Source organism: Ascidiella aspersa, chromosome 6 (assembly GCF_963924565.1).
Source record: "Ascidiella aspersa chromosome 6, kaAscAspe10.2, whole genome shotgun sequence".
Classification (NCBI taxonomy): domain Eukaryota; kingdom Metazoa; phylum Chordata; class Ascidiacea; order Phlebobranchia; family Ascidiidae; genus Ascidiella; species Ascidiella aspersa.
Genome location: NC_139452.1, coordinates 22,402,065 through 22,420,519, shown reverse-complemented (window position 1 = coordinate 22,420,519; position 18,455 = coordinate 22,402,065). Strand labels below are relative to the sequence as shown.

General features: G+C 36.8%; 1 protein-coding gene and 1 pseudogene across 1 annotated transcript; one reads left to right on the top strand and one right to left on the bottom strand.

The window, feature by feature from the left end:
• Positions 1–4,449: 4,449 nt before the first annotated feature.
• Positions 4,450–5,389, bottom strand: LOC146140806 (zinc finger BED domain-containing protein 5-like; annotated as a pseudogene).
• Positions 5,390–12,398: 7,009 nt separating this feature from the next.
• On the top strand, positions 12,399–18,455 carry LOC146140805 (ATP synthase subunit beta, mitochondrial-like). The gene is made up of 11 exons (XM_083391340.1): positions 12,399–12,580; positions 14,802–14,984; positions 15,698–15,872; positions 16,315–16,436; positions 16,501–16,685; positions 16,805–16,941; positions 17,048–17,192; positions 17,341–17,553; positions 17,631–17,750; positions 17,908–17,989; positions 18,215–18,455. Exons 1-11 carry the CDS (start codon positions 12,487–12,489, stop codon positions 18,313–18,315), a joined length of 1,557 nt encoding a protein of 518 aa, XP_083247466.1. The 5' UTR covers positions 12,399–12,486; the 3' UTR covers positions 18,316–18,455.

Below are 18,455 nucleotides of genomic sequence, written 5' to 3'. Positions count from 1 at the left end.
CAAGTGCATTTTTTACAGTAATCTAAATAACTTGTCAAAATTGAAATTTTAAGTAAGAATTAAATATAAATAAAATAATAATACCTGACCCACCGAAACTCAAACGCTAACTCATGTACCCTAACCTAAATAAACCCATTGGACAAAAGAGGGCGCTGGTCTAAAATCCTACCACATTTATTTTAACACTAACAAAAGGAGTTGTCAAAAGTTTAAATTGCAAGGAAGGCATAAATATGTAAGAATAAATAATATTAATACTTGACCAACCCTAACCCAAACGCTAACACTCTCTGCTAGGATTCTATACCAGCGCCCCCAAAAATGGTAGGATTCCAGACCGCCACCTAAATTACTTTTTGCCTATAAACATCTTGACATGAATCACTATAAAAGTGATTATTTATGACACACACATCTTGATTTAGGTAATTAATATTTATTGGCAAGTATAGGTTTTAAGCTTCTTTTGTTTGGAATTACAAATAACACTCAACACCAAGGGTAACTTTACCGCGAACTTCCAACCTTTATAGAATAGCTTTCCAACAAATTTAGAAAACAGATAAAATTACAGGCAAATATGCAATAAATTAAAATACATTAATAAAGTGTTTAGGAGTAACAATGAAGGGAAATGTAGCCAAACTCTTACCATTGGACTTGGAATAAATAGTTCATTAGTTACATTTACCACCAAGGTAGAACGAAAGTTAATCATTGACTTTCTATTATTAAGCTTCTTTGTGTTGTTTATGATTTCTATAGTTTTAATGAAAAGCATATAACATTCTATGAAAGTCGTTTAATTTGTTCCACGTTAATTTGTTGTTATAATTTGTTTTTGTTAGAAATTTATTTCAATGTTTGGAAAATCATAGAATTCTTTGACACTGGCATTGTATTATCCTGTCATCGTGACCTCGGTATTTCACGTCAGTGATCTCCACTCTTCTTTGGGTGATCCGATGCTCAGAGCGGCCAGGGAAAATCCTGAAGTATTTCAACCCTAGACTATACTTGCCCAGCGATTTTATTTAAGAAAATGTCGTGTATAATATTAACATGCAAGGGGTAACTTTGTGATTTTGAGTTAACTCAACGAGCAAACCATACGATATGATATTCCGCAAAAACTTTTTTGCTAGTCACAAAGGGCGCATATGGTTTTGGTTTTATCTAAGTAAACCTACGATTGTAAAATTGACAATGGCATTGTTTTAAGATTTTATTATTGTATAAAAGGATATCAAAGAAATAAAGTTTTTTTTAGCTCTTTAAAACAAACCAAAGTATCACATTAAAATTGAGTAAAATTGTTGATTGCTGTTAATCATTAAGCAATGCCGTCACGCAACTTCCATTTCGTTGAAATTCATGTGGTGTTCCACAATTTTTTTTTATACAAATGTTTGTATATTTCAACAGGGGTGACAGTCGACCACCGTGCTATCTGACTCCACTAAATCGAAACTAAAACAGACTGCCATTGTAATTTAAAGAGCATACTGTCAGGTCGCTTAAAGATTTATTGTATATTCACATAATTTAGCATATTTCGCTTTTAATAAAAGAGCTTACAGCTAGGGGGGAGTGGTAATTTACAATTTTTTCATTGAACAAAACCAACTTAACTGTACCTGGGACTAAATCATAGTTAATTACGCCTTTAAAAAGGTTCTACAGTAAAAAAACCTCACCTATATTTCTATTTTTGAAATTTGAGATGAAATATGTCATAATTTCCTAATTAAGGTATATGACTCCTTGGTCTTAACGACATTTAAAATAATTTATTCCCTTAAGTTTTACCTGGATTTGACAGAAATTAGAAAGAAATATCCCCAAATATTAAAAGAAAAAACCTTCTCTTTCAAACATAGATAATCAATTTTAAGCTCATTGTATTTGATACAGGTTTACAGTAATATTCACAAATACACTAGTCTAAGTGTTTAGATTTGTGGCACCTCCACTCTAAACTTAGCCAGAAGTCATGGCAAAGTTGTCCAAGCACTGCTGAAACTTGTCGTATTCCATCTCAATTCTTTCAGTCTTTTTTTACCAAGAAAGGCTTTCAAGGCTTTGCCAAACTCTTCAACATTCTTGTCACGGCTCTTTCTATTTAGCTCAGTCTTTCTGATTTTGAAGAAAGGATCAGCTTTAGGAAGCAATGTGCTGGTATCTGGAGCATACTGTAGCTCCTTTTTCATTCTTTGCTTTTTGATCTTCTCATTCTGTGAGTTGAGGTCAGCTAGATAATCCTCAACTTCTTCTGCCGAAGTAAAAGGACCTCCAATAACTTTGAGAGACTCTATAAAACAACAAGTCTTTTTCTTTCTTCCTTTAGGGCCATTTCTCTTTTCTCGTCAGCGCCTTCCTTTAGTCTTGTTTTCATCTGTTTAGACCAGTTCAACTCCAGCTCACTCTTGAGCTTAGCAGCTTCTCTGTATCCGCGAAAAGATGGAGACTCCCCGGTACATAATTCTTTCATTTTCTGAAGAATATTTTGTCTGCTCACGGCACTGAGTTCTTTAGATTTGTGAAGTCGGTAATCGATCTTGCCACAGGCTCTCTCAGCCGCCTTATTGTTTACTGGTGTGTCATCAATGTTGTTGGCCTGTTCGTTAACCGGATACTAAGCCGGAAACCTTTTCTCGTCAATGCCGTAGTCCCGTCTCTGTCTCGCTAAAACAGTTTGGATGTGAGGAAGCATCACTTTTGCCAATTTTAATAACTCTACTTAATGCTCTTGCGGGAACTGCAGCCAGAACTTCAAGCCCATAGCTCATTTTCACCCCTTCAAATAGACTCTCTGTCACACCTACAACATTATAGTTAAAATAACTACAAAACAAATCTATTAAAATACATGCAATTATCATGGTAAAGTCTGACCCGCAAACTCAGGTTCGTCAAAGGTGTAGAAGTTATCACCAACGTCACCTCCCAAACTTTTGTGAATTTTGATGTAGAATGACCTTAGATCAGTGTGAGTAGCATCCTTGGAAATTGTGTTGGCATAAAATGGGTCCACAAGGTTAACTCCAAAACCGGCAAATACAACGTCGGATGCAGTGATGAAGGTTTTCATTTGTCATACAGATGCGAAATTTATTCTTTATGAAGTTCATGGTTGAAAATGCAGACTCGCAGCAGTATGTTGATGCAAAAAAGGTGAGAATTTGCACTGCCAATTGGCGCAGAAGAGGAAAATTATCAAAGAGCTCTTCCTTTGACCAAAACGTTTCTGGCGTACAATTGCAAAATATTTCTTCCACTGCAACATTCTCCTGAAATTCGATTAGCTCAAGTTGAATTTTAGCCACATTTACCCATTTACATGTTTCTTTTGCTTCAGCTGAGAAGTTTACAATATTTGTTATTAGAAACGGGTTTTCAATGAACAGTAACAACTTTTTTTACAAGAAAATAAATGCGACGTATCTGGCATCTTTTTTCCCTTGAGACTGCTCCAAAAGCCTCTGAAAATGGTTAAGTTGATTCTAAATATCATGTTTGAAAATTGTTAATTTTTTTCTGAAATGCGCGAATTGCATTCATCAAATTAAAAATAATGCATTTTTCTCCTTGAAGTTTTAGACACTATTCATTGAGGTGCGACATCATGTCAGCCAAAAATCCAATAATTTCTATTTTTGTATCATCTCTTAAAAATGCCAAAAATGCATCTGCCTTTACATTCTTTTGACCGTTCAAAAAAACTCCTCCCTTATTGACCAAAATCTCTCCAACACTCTTCCTTTACTTAGTCATCTGATATTGTTGTGTACCAGCAAATCTAAATAAACAGCATTGTTTTCGGAAAGACAATTTCGGAGAAAGCCGTGCTGTAATGCAGACGTTGATCTAAGAAAGTTTACTAGTTTCATAATAGTTTCCATAACTTCACGATATTCTTCTCCCAGACTTGCACACAGTACTGCTTGGTGGATAATACAGTGAAAAGATATTAAACTAGGATTATCTTTTAGTAGTCGCCCAATCAGCCACCTTCCTTTACCAAGCATTGCTGGAGCTCCGTCTGTGGTCAGTGAAAAGATCGACTTCATTTCAATATTTCTCGATTCTATCATGCTTTTCAAGGCTTCATAGATATCTTCTCCCTTTGTTCTTCCTTTAAGAGCAGCCACACCAAACAAGTCCTGCATAAATTTTTTCTTACTTTCATCATAATATCTCACAAATACCATAAATTGAGCATTGTCAGTTATGTCTGTTGACTCGTCAATAGCTAATGAAATGCAAGGTGCGCTTTTCAGTCCTTTCAGGGGTTCCCAACCTTTTTACGATTGCGTACGACTTGGACGCTCTGTACTGCCGCGCGTACAACTTCTTGCCGAACAACTAATTTGTGGAATCATGATTTATTCAAACGAATAATATTAGTCTACTAAAATAACACTAAAGCACCATAACCAAATGAATTTAATGAGATATTTGTTTTTGTTTACTGTCCACCAATTCGTCGATGTGTGGTGTAAATTTGCTAACAGCGCATCGAAAGTCGTTTCCGGGCGCACCTAGTCGGTTTCGATTTTTTGACTTGATGTTCATCATGACTGAAAATCCCTGCTCGCATTCCCACGTTGAAGGGAAAATCAGTAGCTGTGAAACAGCATGGGAAACTAGCGTTGAATATGAAGAGGCCATTCTGAGCCAGAAATCTATTGGAGAACATTCCTTGTGTCTCGTGGTTGCTGTTTGGTCCTCTTGAATGTCAATCAACTCCTCTTGCTGTCCAGTTCCAACAGGTAGATCGACTGGCTGAACTGAGAAAGGATCAGTGATATAAGCACAACTTATTACATCTGGAAAATAATGTGACATTTCAGTGATGATGAAATAATTTCATTTGAGTGATGATGAATAATTGACATTTGAGTGATGATGAATAATTTCCTGAGAAAAATTATCACTGATTTCCATTTCAAGAGCTGACAGAAACCTAAACATGCCATAGCGCTTGCCTTCTACATTTTTCTTCCATAGGTCCAACTTCCGAACAAAGGCTTTGAGATGTGAAATAAAGTCAACAACAGTGCAGTTTTTACCTTGAAACGAAAGATTTAAATGGTTGAAAGTTTCGAAAATGTCTGAGGTATGCCAATCTTGCGATAAATTCCTTGTCCTCTAAATCTTTTTGAAAGTCGTGATCTTTCTCTTTGAAAAATAAAAGTAGTTCATCCCTCATTTCAAAAAGACGCTTTGTTGTGTTTTCTCGGGAGAGCCAGCGTACTTCTGTATGATAAAGGAGAGAAGTGTGGTCTGAACCTAGGTCTTCACAGAGCTGCTCTCCAGTTATTCTTCGGACCAAGATCCTAGCCGCTGGCATAACAAGAGACTCTGCAATCGTATGCGCTTTCATATTTTTAGCCTCCAAAAAAGCGACTTCACAATATATGCACTCTGCTGCTGGATCTGGCCAGTTTTATCCATACGCTGCCGCTTTACGTTCTCGCCCAATCGCTGGAAGTAGCTCTGATCTCTGTTCATTTTTTCAACGTGGTTTGTTTCCAGATGGCGTTTGAGCAGGCTTGGTTTCATAGACGCATTGGACAATGTTTTCAAGCAGACCACACACTGTGGAAGAACTTCTCCATTGTGCTCAATTGAGATGAAACCATATTTCACGTATTCGGGATCATACTTTCGCTTGGGCATGATGCAAGGTGGGGTAAAAATTAACAAAACTAAATACAGACCTTCAAATGTCACTAAATACAAAACTTTTAAATGTGATACTCTAAAGTTGGTAACAAAATGGTAGTTACAACTTTTTGAAATTTGTTTCTTGCATTATCGCTGCTCATCTTCCTGCATCACCTTACCACCAGTATCGGTACTTTTATATAACTAGCCTAGTCTGAATCATAAACTACCTCTTTAAATGTAACTGTCAGTGAACATTTTATTACGAATTACTTTTAGCATTTATTCAACGCTATTTGTAGCTTAAGTTATAAAACAATAGATGATATATATAAACAGCAATCATTTGATATAATTAACGCCCACTGTCCCGCAGCGTTGTACAGCTTTTCAAAGCAACTCCTTGTTGACAATTCACATGACCTGTATTTTGAAGATCGCATTGTTTCGAAACTACAGGAATAGTTACGTAACAATAAGAATAGGCTTCGGGGAAAATTTGTTTTTGTTAACAAAACCAGATAAACAAAATATTATAAGTTGTGAATCCAGGTTTTTGTGGAAAAAACGAAAGCAACTCGCATACCAACTGAAACGCCTTCGCGTACCACAGGTTGGGAACCCCTGATCTATTTGCAGTATAAGATCTTCAGCCAATAATTCAGTTCTCCTCATTGCTCTAGAATCGGACAATGGGATCTGCTTTAATTTATCAATAATCTCGTCTCTCTGTTTACCATCAAATAAAGTCTCAGCAGTCAGTATCATGCATTCTTTGACGACTTCTGCATCAATGAAAGGCTTTTTATGTTTTCCTAAAATCCAAGCTATTTTCAATGAGCATTCAGAAGTGACTTTTTCTTGAGCTGTCATGGTATTGCAAGAATCATGGTTGACTTTTCATACTGCAAAGCGAGTAGCCTTATTTTTTTATTTTTCTCTTCGGTTCCTTGCTTATACATATTTTCAAATCCACCATGCCTGCTTTTATAATGACTGCCTGTGGGAAGAATGAAAGCATACTGCTCTTTCCATTCGTCCCTGAACAAGCGATTTTCAATATCAAATTTTCTTCTCTTTGATGATGTCATCATAAGATTAGTCTGGGTAAAAATTAGTCTGAAACGATTAACAGCAGTGAGATTATTTTGACGCTGCAGAACTAGCACTTGCCAACAGAATGACACTAGAGAACTAGCACAAATGTAGGTTTGAAGACCACGCAATGATTGTGACGACAAACAATCAGTAACAAAGACAATCATAACAGTAGACAATCATAACAGTAGATAAGCAATTGTGAATCAACGAAATTATGAACAAAAAGAGAAATTGAATGTAGCCAAAATCACCAACCGGACACAGTCCGGAACGAACACTTGAAAGGTCCGGACTCGGACCGCGGTCCGCCAAATTTAGTAGCCCTGAGCTAGACGGTTGTTGATGCTTGGATTAGCCTCTAGGAACTCAGCCAGGTCATTCCAGTGGTAGAGAAGGACTGCTGCTGCCCGAGAAAGACAGCCAAATATACTGTCTTTGTAGGCAAAGAGACCAACCTTCACGTTCCTTTCACTGAGAAACAGCATGAACTCTTTGTTCTTATTCCATGGTTTTAGCATTGTATTCTGGGGCCACCAACTTCAGACACATATCTAAGGAGTGTCCAGCAACACTGCTATTCTTAGTGTCAACGTTAAGGTCAACCATAAAACTCTGAATCAATTTGTCAAGATTCATCTCGCTTTCAAGAAATCTTAGCACCTTGTTCATGGCTGCAGCAAGGCCTAGCGTGGTATAAGTGCCGCAAAACAATTGACCAGCTGGTTTGTCGAGTTCATAAGGCCTCTGAAGGAGAACAGCAAAACCGTTGTTGTGCTCAGTGAAGGCTGTCATGTGTACATCAAGGAGTTTCTAGATGTCCTTCGCTTCTACCCCTCTCACAGCAGCCAATATTACAAAAGCCATGTCAACCTAAAGTAAACTTTTTTTAGTACAAAACAATCTAGAACATTATTAAATTTTCTCTAAACAGCATATCTTACCTGCATAGCCACATCCACGCATTTTTCTCCATCAATGGGAAGAATGGGAAGGGGATAGGGAGTGTCACGACCAATGTGAGTTCCCTGGGCCACAAACTGGCCAACCCTCTTTTTCGTATTTGCATCATGGTAGTGAGTGAGGGCGTTTCCTCCCTGCTTTCCCTCAACCATCTTGTCCACCATCAAGTCAAGATCTTGGGCCTCAATACTCTTGAGAGCTTCCCTTATGTTTTTCTGGCCAGGAAGAATATCAACGTCGAAAGTTTCAGAATCACCAGGTAGATTCCATGTACGATCAAACAAAACATTGCCAAGCTTTACAAGTGCCCTTGAAGCTTCTGGGATGGAGAGTCCCCCACCAACAATATTACCAAGGCAAAAGTAAGTTTCATCCTTAACCTAAAATTAATATTTTAAAAAAGGATTTTTATTATATTTGTTATCATAATACCTTTCTTTCGATTTTCATACGGTCGTCAACTTCCTCAGTTTCTTTTGACAGAAATTCTTTTCTTTGCTTTTTTGGTATGTCCAGATTCTTCAACATCTGGTTCTATGTCCAGAGGGCTTGCTTCTCCATCATGCGTTTTGCTTTCATTCTCACTACGGTCCTCACTTTTAGAGACATTTAAGGCTCTATCTTCTTTGAGAATCTCTGTGATCTTAGATATTGGCAGGTATTCAAACTGTTTTTCTCTCTTTACTCTGTAGCATCTTTCCCCCTTTTCCTTTGCCTTTTCATCATGGCCTGATACCACACTGCATCAACTTCTTTTCCACACTCCATTTGCCTGTCCTTTTGCATGTTCTCATAGTACATTTTCTCCATTTTCCCCATTTTTATACCCCAATCTTCTTCCACCCTCCGCCGTTTCTCATGATCTTCCTTCCCATTAGCTTTTCGTGGAAAGATATCAAAAAGGTTATCCTTCTTGTCAACCAGCTCTTTGTGAGCGAGCTGGTTGACAGTCCGCCTTTCTCTTCTTTTCTTCCTTTAGTCTCTTACTACCTTTCTGTACCAAATGTAGAAGCTTCAGAAGTTTATTGACCAATGTTTCATACAATATGCAGGGAACCGAATCGTGGTACCACTTTGCATAGACTTGTTTCGCTACTTCTCTTACAGCATTGTTCTTGCTATGACCTGTTCCTCCAATCTGTGTGTAGTACCTTAGCATTCCCACCACTCCAGCATTTGTGGGGAGTTGAGTCACAGGAAGATAAATCTTGACTTTAGGGAAAACAATGTCAGTATCGTAGACAGGTCCATCTGATCGGGTTTTAGGGCGACGTACATGCTAAGGTTTCCAGAACACACTTCACTCATTTTCTTATTAACAATTACCTAATGTATCTTAAATATAACAAAATTATCTTTAAATTTAAATTTAAATATTTTGGATATCAATGTAATTAAGGTAATAAACTTGCAAGAAACTGTATTATGTTCGTATTCTATTGGATGACACTTACTGAAACATGGTTAAATTTCTCCATAACACTTTTTTTTCTAATACTATACACACAAGTAATATGTAAACTTCTATATAAAACATTTTCAATAATTAGGATGAGCTTGTTAGTAGAACGAAATACCCACCCGACAAACGATAATAAGACAAACCAAATTTAACTACATTATAAACCTACAAATTAGGCCAATTTAGTCCAAATTTTGAAATGACCAAGGTTGGACTTTTTTTACTTTTTAGCACACGCACAACAAACACAGTACTGTAAATAACAAATACAGACGCTGGTTCTCTACATGTTTAACAAAATAATGCAATAGATGGAGTTTACGCGCGATAGGGAGAACCGCGTAAAACGTAACAATTTTGACAAGCTTTTCATGGCGCAAAGTTTGCGCGGAAGTTTTGTAACCGCTGGCCTCACTCAAAAAATAAATCAAAATGGAATGTGTTTTATGTTTTTAATATTTTTTCACGGTTAAAAAGCAGGGAGTCGAACCGAACTCGAACAGGAACTTTATGAACTGATTTTAGGCCAATTTTTGCCAAACTTTAACCGAACCCAAACCGTTTTTCGTAAGATTTTAAGGATCCGAACAGGAACGGAACCAAATATTTCGAAAGAACCTGAACCTTAACCGAACCCTAATAACCTGTCAAAAACCGTTTTACTCCAGCATTACGTCACAACTTGTATTTTACAAAGTCTAGATAAAAAGTGTTTAAATATAAATTCATTGGTGAAAGTATCCCATGTTCGAAATGTTATAAAAAAATAGTCATTAAATAAAAATTTAATAAATCAGTTTTGAAAATAAATTTAGTCGAACCGGAGCTGAACCAGAATTTTTGAATTGCACCTAACCGATTTCGAGAAAATCTTTGAACCCAAACCGAGCCTGACCCGGAAAAGCCAAACAATCCGACTTCCTGTCAAAAAGCGCTGGTAGTTTGTTCTATGGCATACTTTATTTACTATTTTTAGGACAATTACTTCGCAAGGTATAGAAAACGCTATACGTGTGTGTGCAAACTATGACAATTTTTCATAGATGTAATTACGTCATCCGTGACGTCACTAGGGTACGTAAAAATGGAAAGTCACAAAGCTACATCTAAACGTGACGTCATACAAAGCAACCTTATGAACACCACACAGTTTATTTGGTTAATGTTTTAGATTGGTCAAGTGTTACTTTCAACAGAATAGCTATAACGATGTAATCGATTCGCGTAAAGCGAAAACGCCTTTTTATCGTTTAGTTACCCAAACATTTATTTTCGACGTTGCGATAGGAAGTATGACGCATTGGGATACAACAATTGTATCAAACAAATTAAAAAAAGACATTATATATCAAAATACATTCTCGGTGTTGTAATGACTTATAAGTCAATGACTTGACTTGATTTAAGTGCACTTCACTGTTTTTAAATGACTTGACTTGACTTAAGTCTTTTGGGCAAAATGACTTGACTTGACTTAAGTCGTTTGGCCAAATAACTTGACTTGACTTAAGTAATTTCGACAAATGACTTGGGTTAAAATAAATTGTTTTAATTAAGCAATTATTAATAAAATTGCGTTATTTATCCCAATCTTTGCACACAAAACCATTTGCTTGTAATGTGTTGCTTTTATGTTTTTTTTGTACTTGAGTTTCTCATAATAATCGGAGGAGTTTGCCGGTTTTCATAATTTAAATTTTATTTTTTTGACAAGGGCTGGACTTGAAGTTGACTTGCTGACATGGTTACGTGCCCAACCTTTGATTCACCTCTGGTCGCAGATTTAACACTATAAGAAATTCTTGTACTTTCCTTAGTTTTTAATTCTTTACGTAAATTTATTCACCAGAAAGAAAAAATGTTTGTAACCAGCATTAATATTGTGTCTCCTATACGTGCAACAAACTTCTATGTTAGATATATAACAGATTCAACATGTTTCTAAATTCGTCTTTTAGAGAGCGCTTATTTCTAATGCTATTACCGCTCGGCTATACGTCATTGCGAAACTTTACCCAGACGTATACACACTTACTACGTATATTTGTCGACAGCGGAAGTGTGCGTGATCGTTATTTGCGTCACTTCCTTTATCCATCGTGTTGGCTAACCTAAGTTCGTCTTTTAAACTATCATCAATGACATTGCTGGAGTTAATTTTACTTTTAAACGGTCACAGTGTCATGTCTTATTGTGCCAAGGTTCACTTTTTTTAATAAAAATATATTTTACCTAAATTGTTTTCAATTTACCAAATAAGATAATTAACAATCTTTTTAGTTACTTAACGCTTCAATGTGACCAATTTGCAAAAAACGTGTTTATAAACAACAAATTAACCGAAAGTATATTTAACAAAACGAGCTCGGTGCGTTGCGTGTTGAAATTAGTTAAGTTTCATGAATTAAAACAATAAACATCAACACGGGAGATTTCGCCGCTCGCTGCAACGTGGATATAAAGAAATTCCCTGGACTAAATGGGTTTTCACCAAAATGTTACATTTCTTTTTGGAAAAAATATCAGACGTCTAGGCTATAATGCCAAATTGGTGATAATATATACAGGCCAGGTCGTCCGTTAAACCAAAACAGATTTTCCATAAGATGACACACAAGACATAAACTACGGCTACGCTCCCCCTCGACAATCAAAGACAACGCAGCCGGGCTTCCGCATTGCGCAACCCATCATAAACAAAACTTAAAGAAACGCCCCCTTTGGCGTTTTCCTAACATCTAAATAATTACAGAAATGGAGTCTTAATCTACGAAAGAGCCACTTCTCTCATTTATAGAAAAGGTTTGAAAATGTGTAAAGCAAATAACAAAAAGTTAGAATGATTTTCTCACAAAACTTTGGCTGTATATTTACTTAACAAAAGGCCCGCATATTAAAGTAAAAAGTTTGCCTTGCGCTGGATTATCTACTTTCTCTTTACTGCTCTCTAGAAAAATTGACGAAATTTTTATTTTGTTGAAATACCAAAATCCACTAACTAAGATAGAATTTAAGTAAAATAATTATGTAAATACGGTCGAGTTTTTTCAAACGCGCCAATCAAAGGTTATTCTTTTAATTAATTGTCTTATTTCGAAAGTCGAAATGCAATTTTGCACATGTGTTATTTGGGAATCACAAAGCTGATTTTAGGGGCAAGGTCGCCACTGTGACGAGTCTCGCTTGAGTGAGTTTGGCCGGTGTTTCGGAAAGATCTCAAAAGTTTAGGACAGTTGCGTTTCAAAGTGAACTTCGTTGGGTGTAGCATACCCGAAAAAAAAACAAACATCATGATGAACTCCGGAACTCGTTGCGTTAAAGTCTTCCAATCCCTGAAGTCGAGTCTTCCGCGTGCGACATGGGTTACAGGCATTCAAACAAACCGTAAGTAAAACGGCTGACCATTGACACCTTTGTATACGTTTCGGGTCGCTAGTCTAGGATCCTACTACTTTTTTTGAGAGTAACGAAACGATTTTCCACGTTAAAATTGCGAACATAAATAAATGTGAGAGAATTGATATAAAAATAATAGTTAAACCAGCTCACACAAACGCTAGCCACCACCATAACCCAAATGTTGTCCGTTTATTTAGTAATTGTTTCAGCGATATGGTAGGATTCTAGACCAGTGCACGATTCGGGAGGTTAAATCTTACACTTTTATTTAGTTTTCCATTAAACAACTTCTTTTATAGCTCTAAAATAATGCGATAAAGTAGGTTGGTGAAATAGTAACAGTTAAAACTGGTTTGTGTTGGTGGTATTGATACTGTGATCATGATTCAAAAAAATAAAACCATACTGTGGTTTTGGGTTTTACAACAAGTCCATTAGTTCTGTCACTAATAAAAAATACAGCTCAACAAAATCAAATAAGTTATTCCAATATGCAAATATCAATATTTCACTTAGATTTGAGTAAAACCTAAAAAGCGACTACAATGAACAAATATAGCAGTGCCAGTGGCTGCTGTCTTTTAAATAAGATTCCATCACAAAAAACATTAATTGCCAGTCTGAAAAGTAGAAAGTATGGCTGGTCAAGATCTCGCGGGTGCAACAGTTATACCATAGGCCAGGTTGGAAAGTTTGGCCAGAAAATGTGTTCAGCCGCGCAAATCTGACTCGAGCAAACGCGCAAAACTTCAGCCGCGCAAACTTCTGTATGAAACTTAACAAGCACAAAAAAAATTGGCGGGCCGCATACTGAAGTTGCATAACATTTTTTAACGCTAGTTTATAAGGTATATAATATAATGCATCATTAGAATCACTTGCGAAACGTTAAAAATGCACAGTTCGGCGATTTGGTCACGCATCAGTGGACAACGGTCATGTGTTTAGTGACGTCAAATTAGGCAATTTCGAGTAATTTTGCATATTAAATACCATACTATCCAACTTTTTAAATATTTACCTGCGCACTGCGCCCGCACACCAACCAAAAATTGCGCAGTGATTCAAGTATTCTATGAACGCTGTAAGTTTAATATAAATTCGCAATTTACAACTTTCGGTAGCTTGATGGTTTATTTTCAGCCGCGCAAGTTCAAGTCGAAATTTTATTTTCAGCCGCGCATTTTTTCAGCTGCAAAACATCTCCCCCGCGCAATATCCAAAGTTTCCAATCTGGACCATAGGTCAACACCTCGCGTGCAAAATTTTAAGGTGCGCTTATGATGTTTCAAAGCATGCTGTATTGTATGCACCGTAAATGTATGCCTCACAACCGAGTGTTACATATTTGGTGTTCAGTTCACATTTTTTTTTCTGGGTCTTGAAAAGCTTTTGAAAGGTATAAAAAAAACAATTCCAGTTCTGTGACATTCGCCATGTGCTTATCCTGAAAATATACTATTTTATATCCTGCACTGTACTCAAAAGTTAGGGCATTGTCCTACAATCCTGCCACACTGCATATTTTTTGGGAGTTAGTGTTTGCGTTTGGGTGTGTTAGCATTATTATTAAATAATAAATATATAACGCTAACCCATACCTTAGCCTAAATTATGGGAGTTAATTGATTGTTTGAACACTGTGGTAAGATCCTAGACCAGCGCCAAAGTTTGGTTACAAGTTTTCTAAACAAATAGCCTTTTTCAGAAATATGTTCAGTTGATTTTGCACAAAGACTGGGTTAAGTATTGTTTTGAGCAAGCAGACATTACATTAGAATACCATCTTGGGCAGTGCCATCTGGTTTAGGTTGCGATCACTTGACATCCTGAATCTTTAACTGAAAGTATGCAAAACTGCCTTTATTTCAGTTTGACAGCAATATTTTGTTTGGTGTCTGTTTAGAAAGTATGGCAACTGACAAGTTCACTTATAATTTTAAAACAAACCAAACCGGTGTCCTAATTCTCAAATCTTTAACAAGTGAGGATCACCTCTATTTTTTTTGCAGCTTAAAATTGTACGGCTGTAATAACGTTATTTGTGAAGTTTGCACCGCTGGGAATTAAGCGTTAACTTTTGCCATTTGAACCATTTTTGCCGCAGACCACATTTTATGTTTATTTTACACAAAATGTGTAGCTACAGGCCTTTCTTTCCAACCTTGTATTCCGGTTATATTATTTATTCTTATATTATTAACAGAATACAGTGGGAAAGCTGCTCCAGCAGATGCTGCAGCAGCTGGAGTGCTCAAGGGTGAAGTGGTGGCAGTCATCGGACCTGTTGTAGATGTGCACTTCGAAGAAGGACGACCACCTATCCTGAATGCCCTGGAAGTCCAAGGCAGAGACAATCGCTTGGTTCTGGAAGTTGCTCAGCATCTTGGTATGGAATACGTGTTAATTTTACATCTGCAGATAGTTATATATGAGTTATTTTTTGGCTGGTTAATGTGTGTTGAAGTATTATTTTGATCTGACATCAGATTTTTATGGCTTTCCAAATTTGATAACTAAAACAGTATTTAACAATATATACCATATTTGTAAGTGTTCTATGATATTTTATGCTAGTTTTTATTATTTTAATTAGCATTAGCAGCAAACATAAAATTGGATTAAAGTGGAATACTTTTTTGGGCCGATACTATAGGCTAAGATGCAGTAATAATTTTAATTAACATAAGTTTAAAATATTGCAGGTCTGGTCGGTGTGTTTCATTTGGCACTTGCCCAAAAATTTTGGCATGCCATGATTTTTGTTGCACCCATGTTTTTGCGTAGAACATTTTTACCTTGTTGATGTGCTAATTTAATTTTTTTTTGTAATAATTGTTTAAGCGCCTGTTGTCTTTGAGGTCTAACATATATTAACACAGATTAACAAATTTAAAAAGGTTCAGTTAACTGTTAACAACTAAATTTTTGCTGGGTGCTTAATGGGGGAATAGGTGTCATATAGCACTCGCTGGGGGCTAGTTGTACTCACATTGACGAGCGGGCTAAGTTCAAAATTTTAACCGGGCTAACTGAAAATATAAAAATTACATTTCACCTATTTTATAATTTAACACCTTACAAGAGAACTGATTTTTATAGGTCAAAACACTGTTCGTACAATTGCTATGGATTCCACTGAGCGATTGGTGCGAGGTCAAGCTGTTTTAGATGTTGGTTCACCTATTAGGGTACCTGTTGGTCCAGGTACTCTGGGTCGCATCATAAACGTCATTGGAGAACCCATTGATGAAAGGGGACCAGTGGAAACAGATAAGTAAGGATTTATGCATGATTTTATGTAAAGTTAAAAAAATCGTTTAGTAAAGTTTGTCTGTTCTCTTTGCCTTATCACATGGATATCCTATTATTCAATAAAAAAGCTCATCCCGGTAGTTGTATGGAGATGTTTTTTGAGTTATATTACTATGCCTGGTAGCAACCGTATATCTACTGATATCTTAAGTTGCAAACCAGCAATGCCTAACCAACAAAAAATCCTGGTTAATAATTTACCATTGTTTGGCTGTCTTGGGTGATTGTGTGATAGCAAAAATGTGTATATTGGTCATTTATTTTAAGTCGTTTTTTTTAGTTGAATAATCTAGCAATCCAAATTAAACATGGCAAATGCCATATTTATATTTTAAATATTTGTATTTAGAAACATTGTATCTGTCCTAAATAAACTGTTCTAATGGACGTAATTATTTTTTTAGATTTGCTGGAATCCATGCCTCTCCACCAGATTTGATTGATACTGGTGGTGCTCAGGAAATCTTGGAAACCGGTATCAAGGTTGTTGATTTGCTGGCTCCCTATGCCAAGGGTGGAAAGATCGGTAGGCTTAAAAACTTTTACCAGTTTTTAAATAATTTTTGTACTAATGTACACTATTATATCAGGCCTATTCGGCGGAGCTGGTGTCGGCAAGACTGTGTTTATCATGGAGCTGATCAACAACGTTGCTAAGGCTCATGGAGGTTACTCTGTGTTTGCTGGTGTGGGCGAAAGGACAAGAGAAGGAAACGATTTGTACCACGAGATGATAGATTCTGGTGTAATTTCTCTGAAAGACAAATCCTCAAAGGTATGTAAAATTGCTTCAAAATGAGCATTTCCAACAAAAGCACTATTTTCCATTTTTTGTTAGTTCAAGTGTCTGGTAGTAGAATTAAAGACATGGAGACTAAAGTATGTTTTATTTAGGTGGCGCTAGTATACGGCCAGATGAACGAACCACCAGGTGCCCGTGCCAGAGTTGCTCTTACTGGTCTAACTGTTGCTGAATATTTCCGTGATGAAGAGGGACAAGATGTGCTGCTTTTTATTGACAACATTTTCAGGTATTCATATTATTAGCCTTTTTGTGTTATGGCTTTGTTGCCTCATATGAATATCCTTTCGGTTGTAATCCTGCTAGTGCCGTGTTTAAACTTGAGATGCCTTTAGGTTTACTCAAGCTGGATCTGAGGTGTCTGCTTTACTTGGTCGAATTCCATCGGCTGTAGGTTACCAACCCACTCTTGCCACTGACATGGGAACTATGCAGGAAAGAATTACCACCACCAAAAAGGGTTCCATCACTTCTGTGCAGGTATCAATGTTAAAAACATCCACTTGATGCATACAAATTCGTTGTCATTTTATTTTTATACTGCATGCCTAGTTGTGCCCCAACGGGTAAAATACCTGCACACTTTTTTTGTTATATCTGAGCCTTTTAAGAATTTCTTTAATCTTAGGCCATTTATGTACCTGCTGATGATTTAACGGATCCCAGCCCTGCCACCACATTCTCCCACTTGGACGCCACGACTGTCTTGTCCCGACAAGTTTCCGAACTTGGCTTCTACCCTGCTGTCGACCCACTTGAATCTTCGTCGAGAATCATGGACCCCCACATTGTTGGTATTGAGCACTACGATTGTGCAAGAAGGGTGAAGAAAATCCTTCAGGTTGGTGGTGAAAACTGCTCAGATTTAATTATAAGAATTTTCAAACATGCGCTTAAATGGCACTTTGTTTTGTTCAGGACCAAAAATCGCTACAGGACATTATTGCTATCTTGGGTATGGGAGAGTTGTCGCAAGAAGAGAAACTTACTGTTCAAAGGGCAAGAAAGATCCAGCGTTTCCTTTCTCAACCCTTCCAGGTTTGGGAGACATTTAAATTAAAAAAATAACCGCCTTCTTTAAACAAAACAAAATTGTTGTACCGAGTATTGTGAGCTTCCTTTTTTAAGTAGTATTATGGTCTTACTTTATGGTCGACATGGGCCATACATAAATTCATGAGTTTTATTCAAACAGGTTGCCGAAACTTTCACGGGAACACCAGGAAAATTGGTTTCGCTTAAGGACACTATCAAAGGCTTTTTCCAAATCTTGGACGGTAAGATAAAAAACAATTTGTAGTTTCTGCCGCTGCCGCGAGCCGGTAAACAAACATTTTTTTCGCTTCGATAAACAAACAAAAAAAAAAATATTTAATCTATAAAAACAAAATCTAAAATTTTTATCAATACCCGCTTTAGTGCTCAATAGACAAAGCAGTACTTTTGGTATATTTAATTATGACAATCTTCACTCCTTACACGTATATATTTTCCTTACTCAGGCGAGCTGGATCACATTCCAGAGGGTGCCTTCTACATGGTTGGTAATATCGACGAGGTTTTGGCCAAGGCCGATCAAATTGCAAGCGACATGGAAGAGTAAGGAGTCTACCTACATCTCAACGAGTTCAAAATTTTTCTTTCCAGCCAAAATTCTAACGTTGTCCCCAGTTCAGTTGTTTTTGTATGCTACTTGATCCGTTATATCGTTGTTACCACGCATAATAAAGCGACAGAGCTACA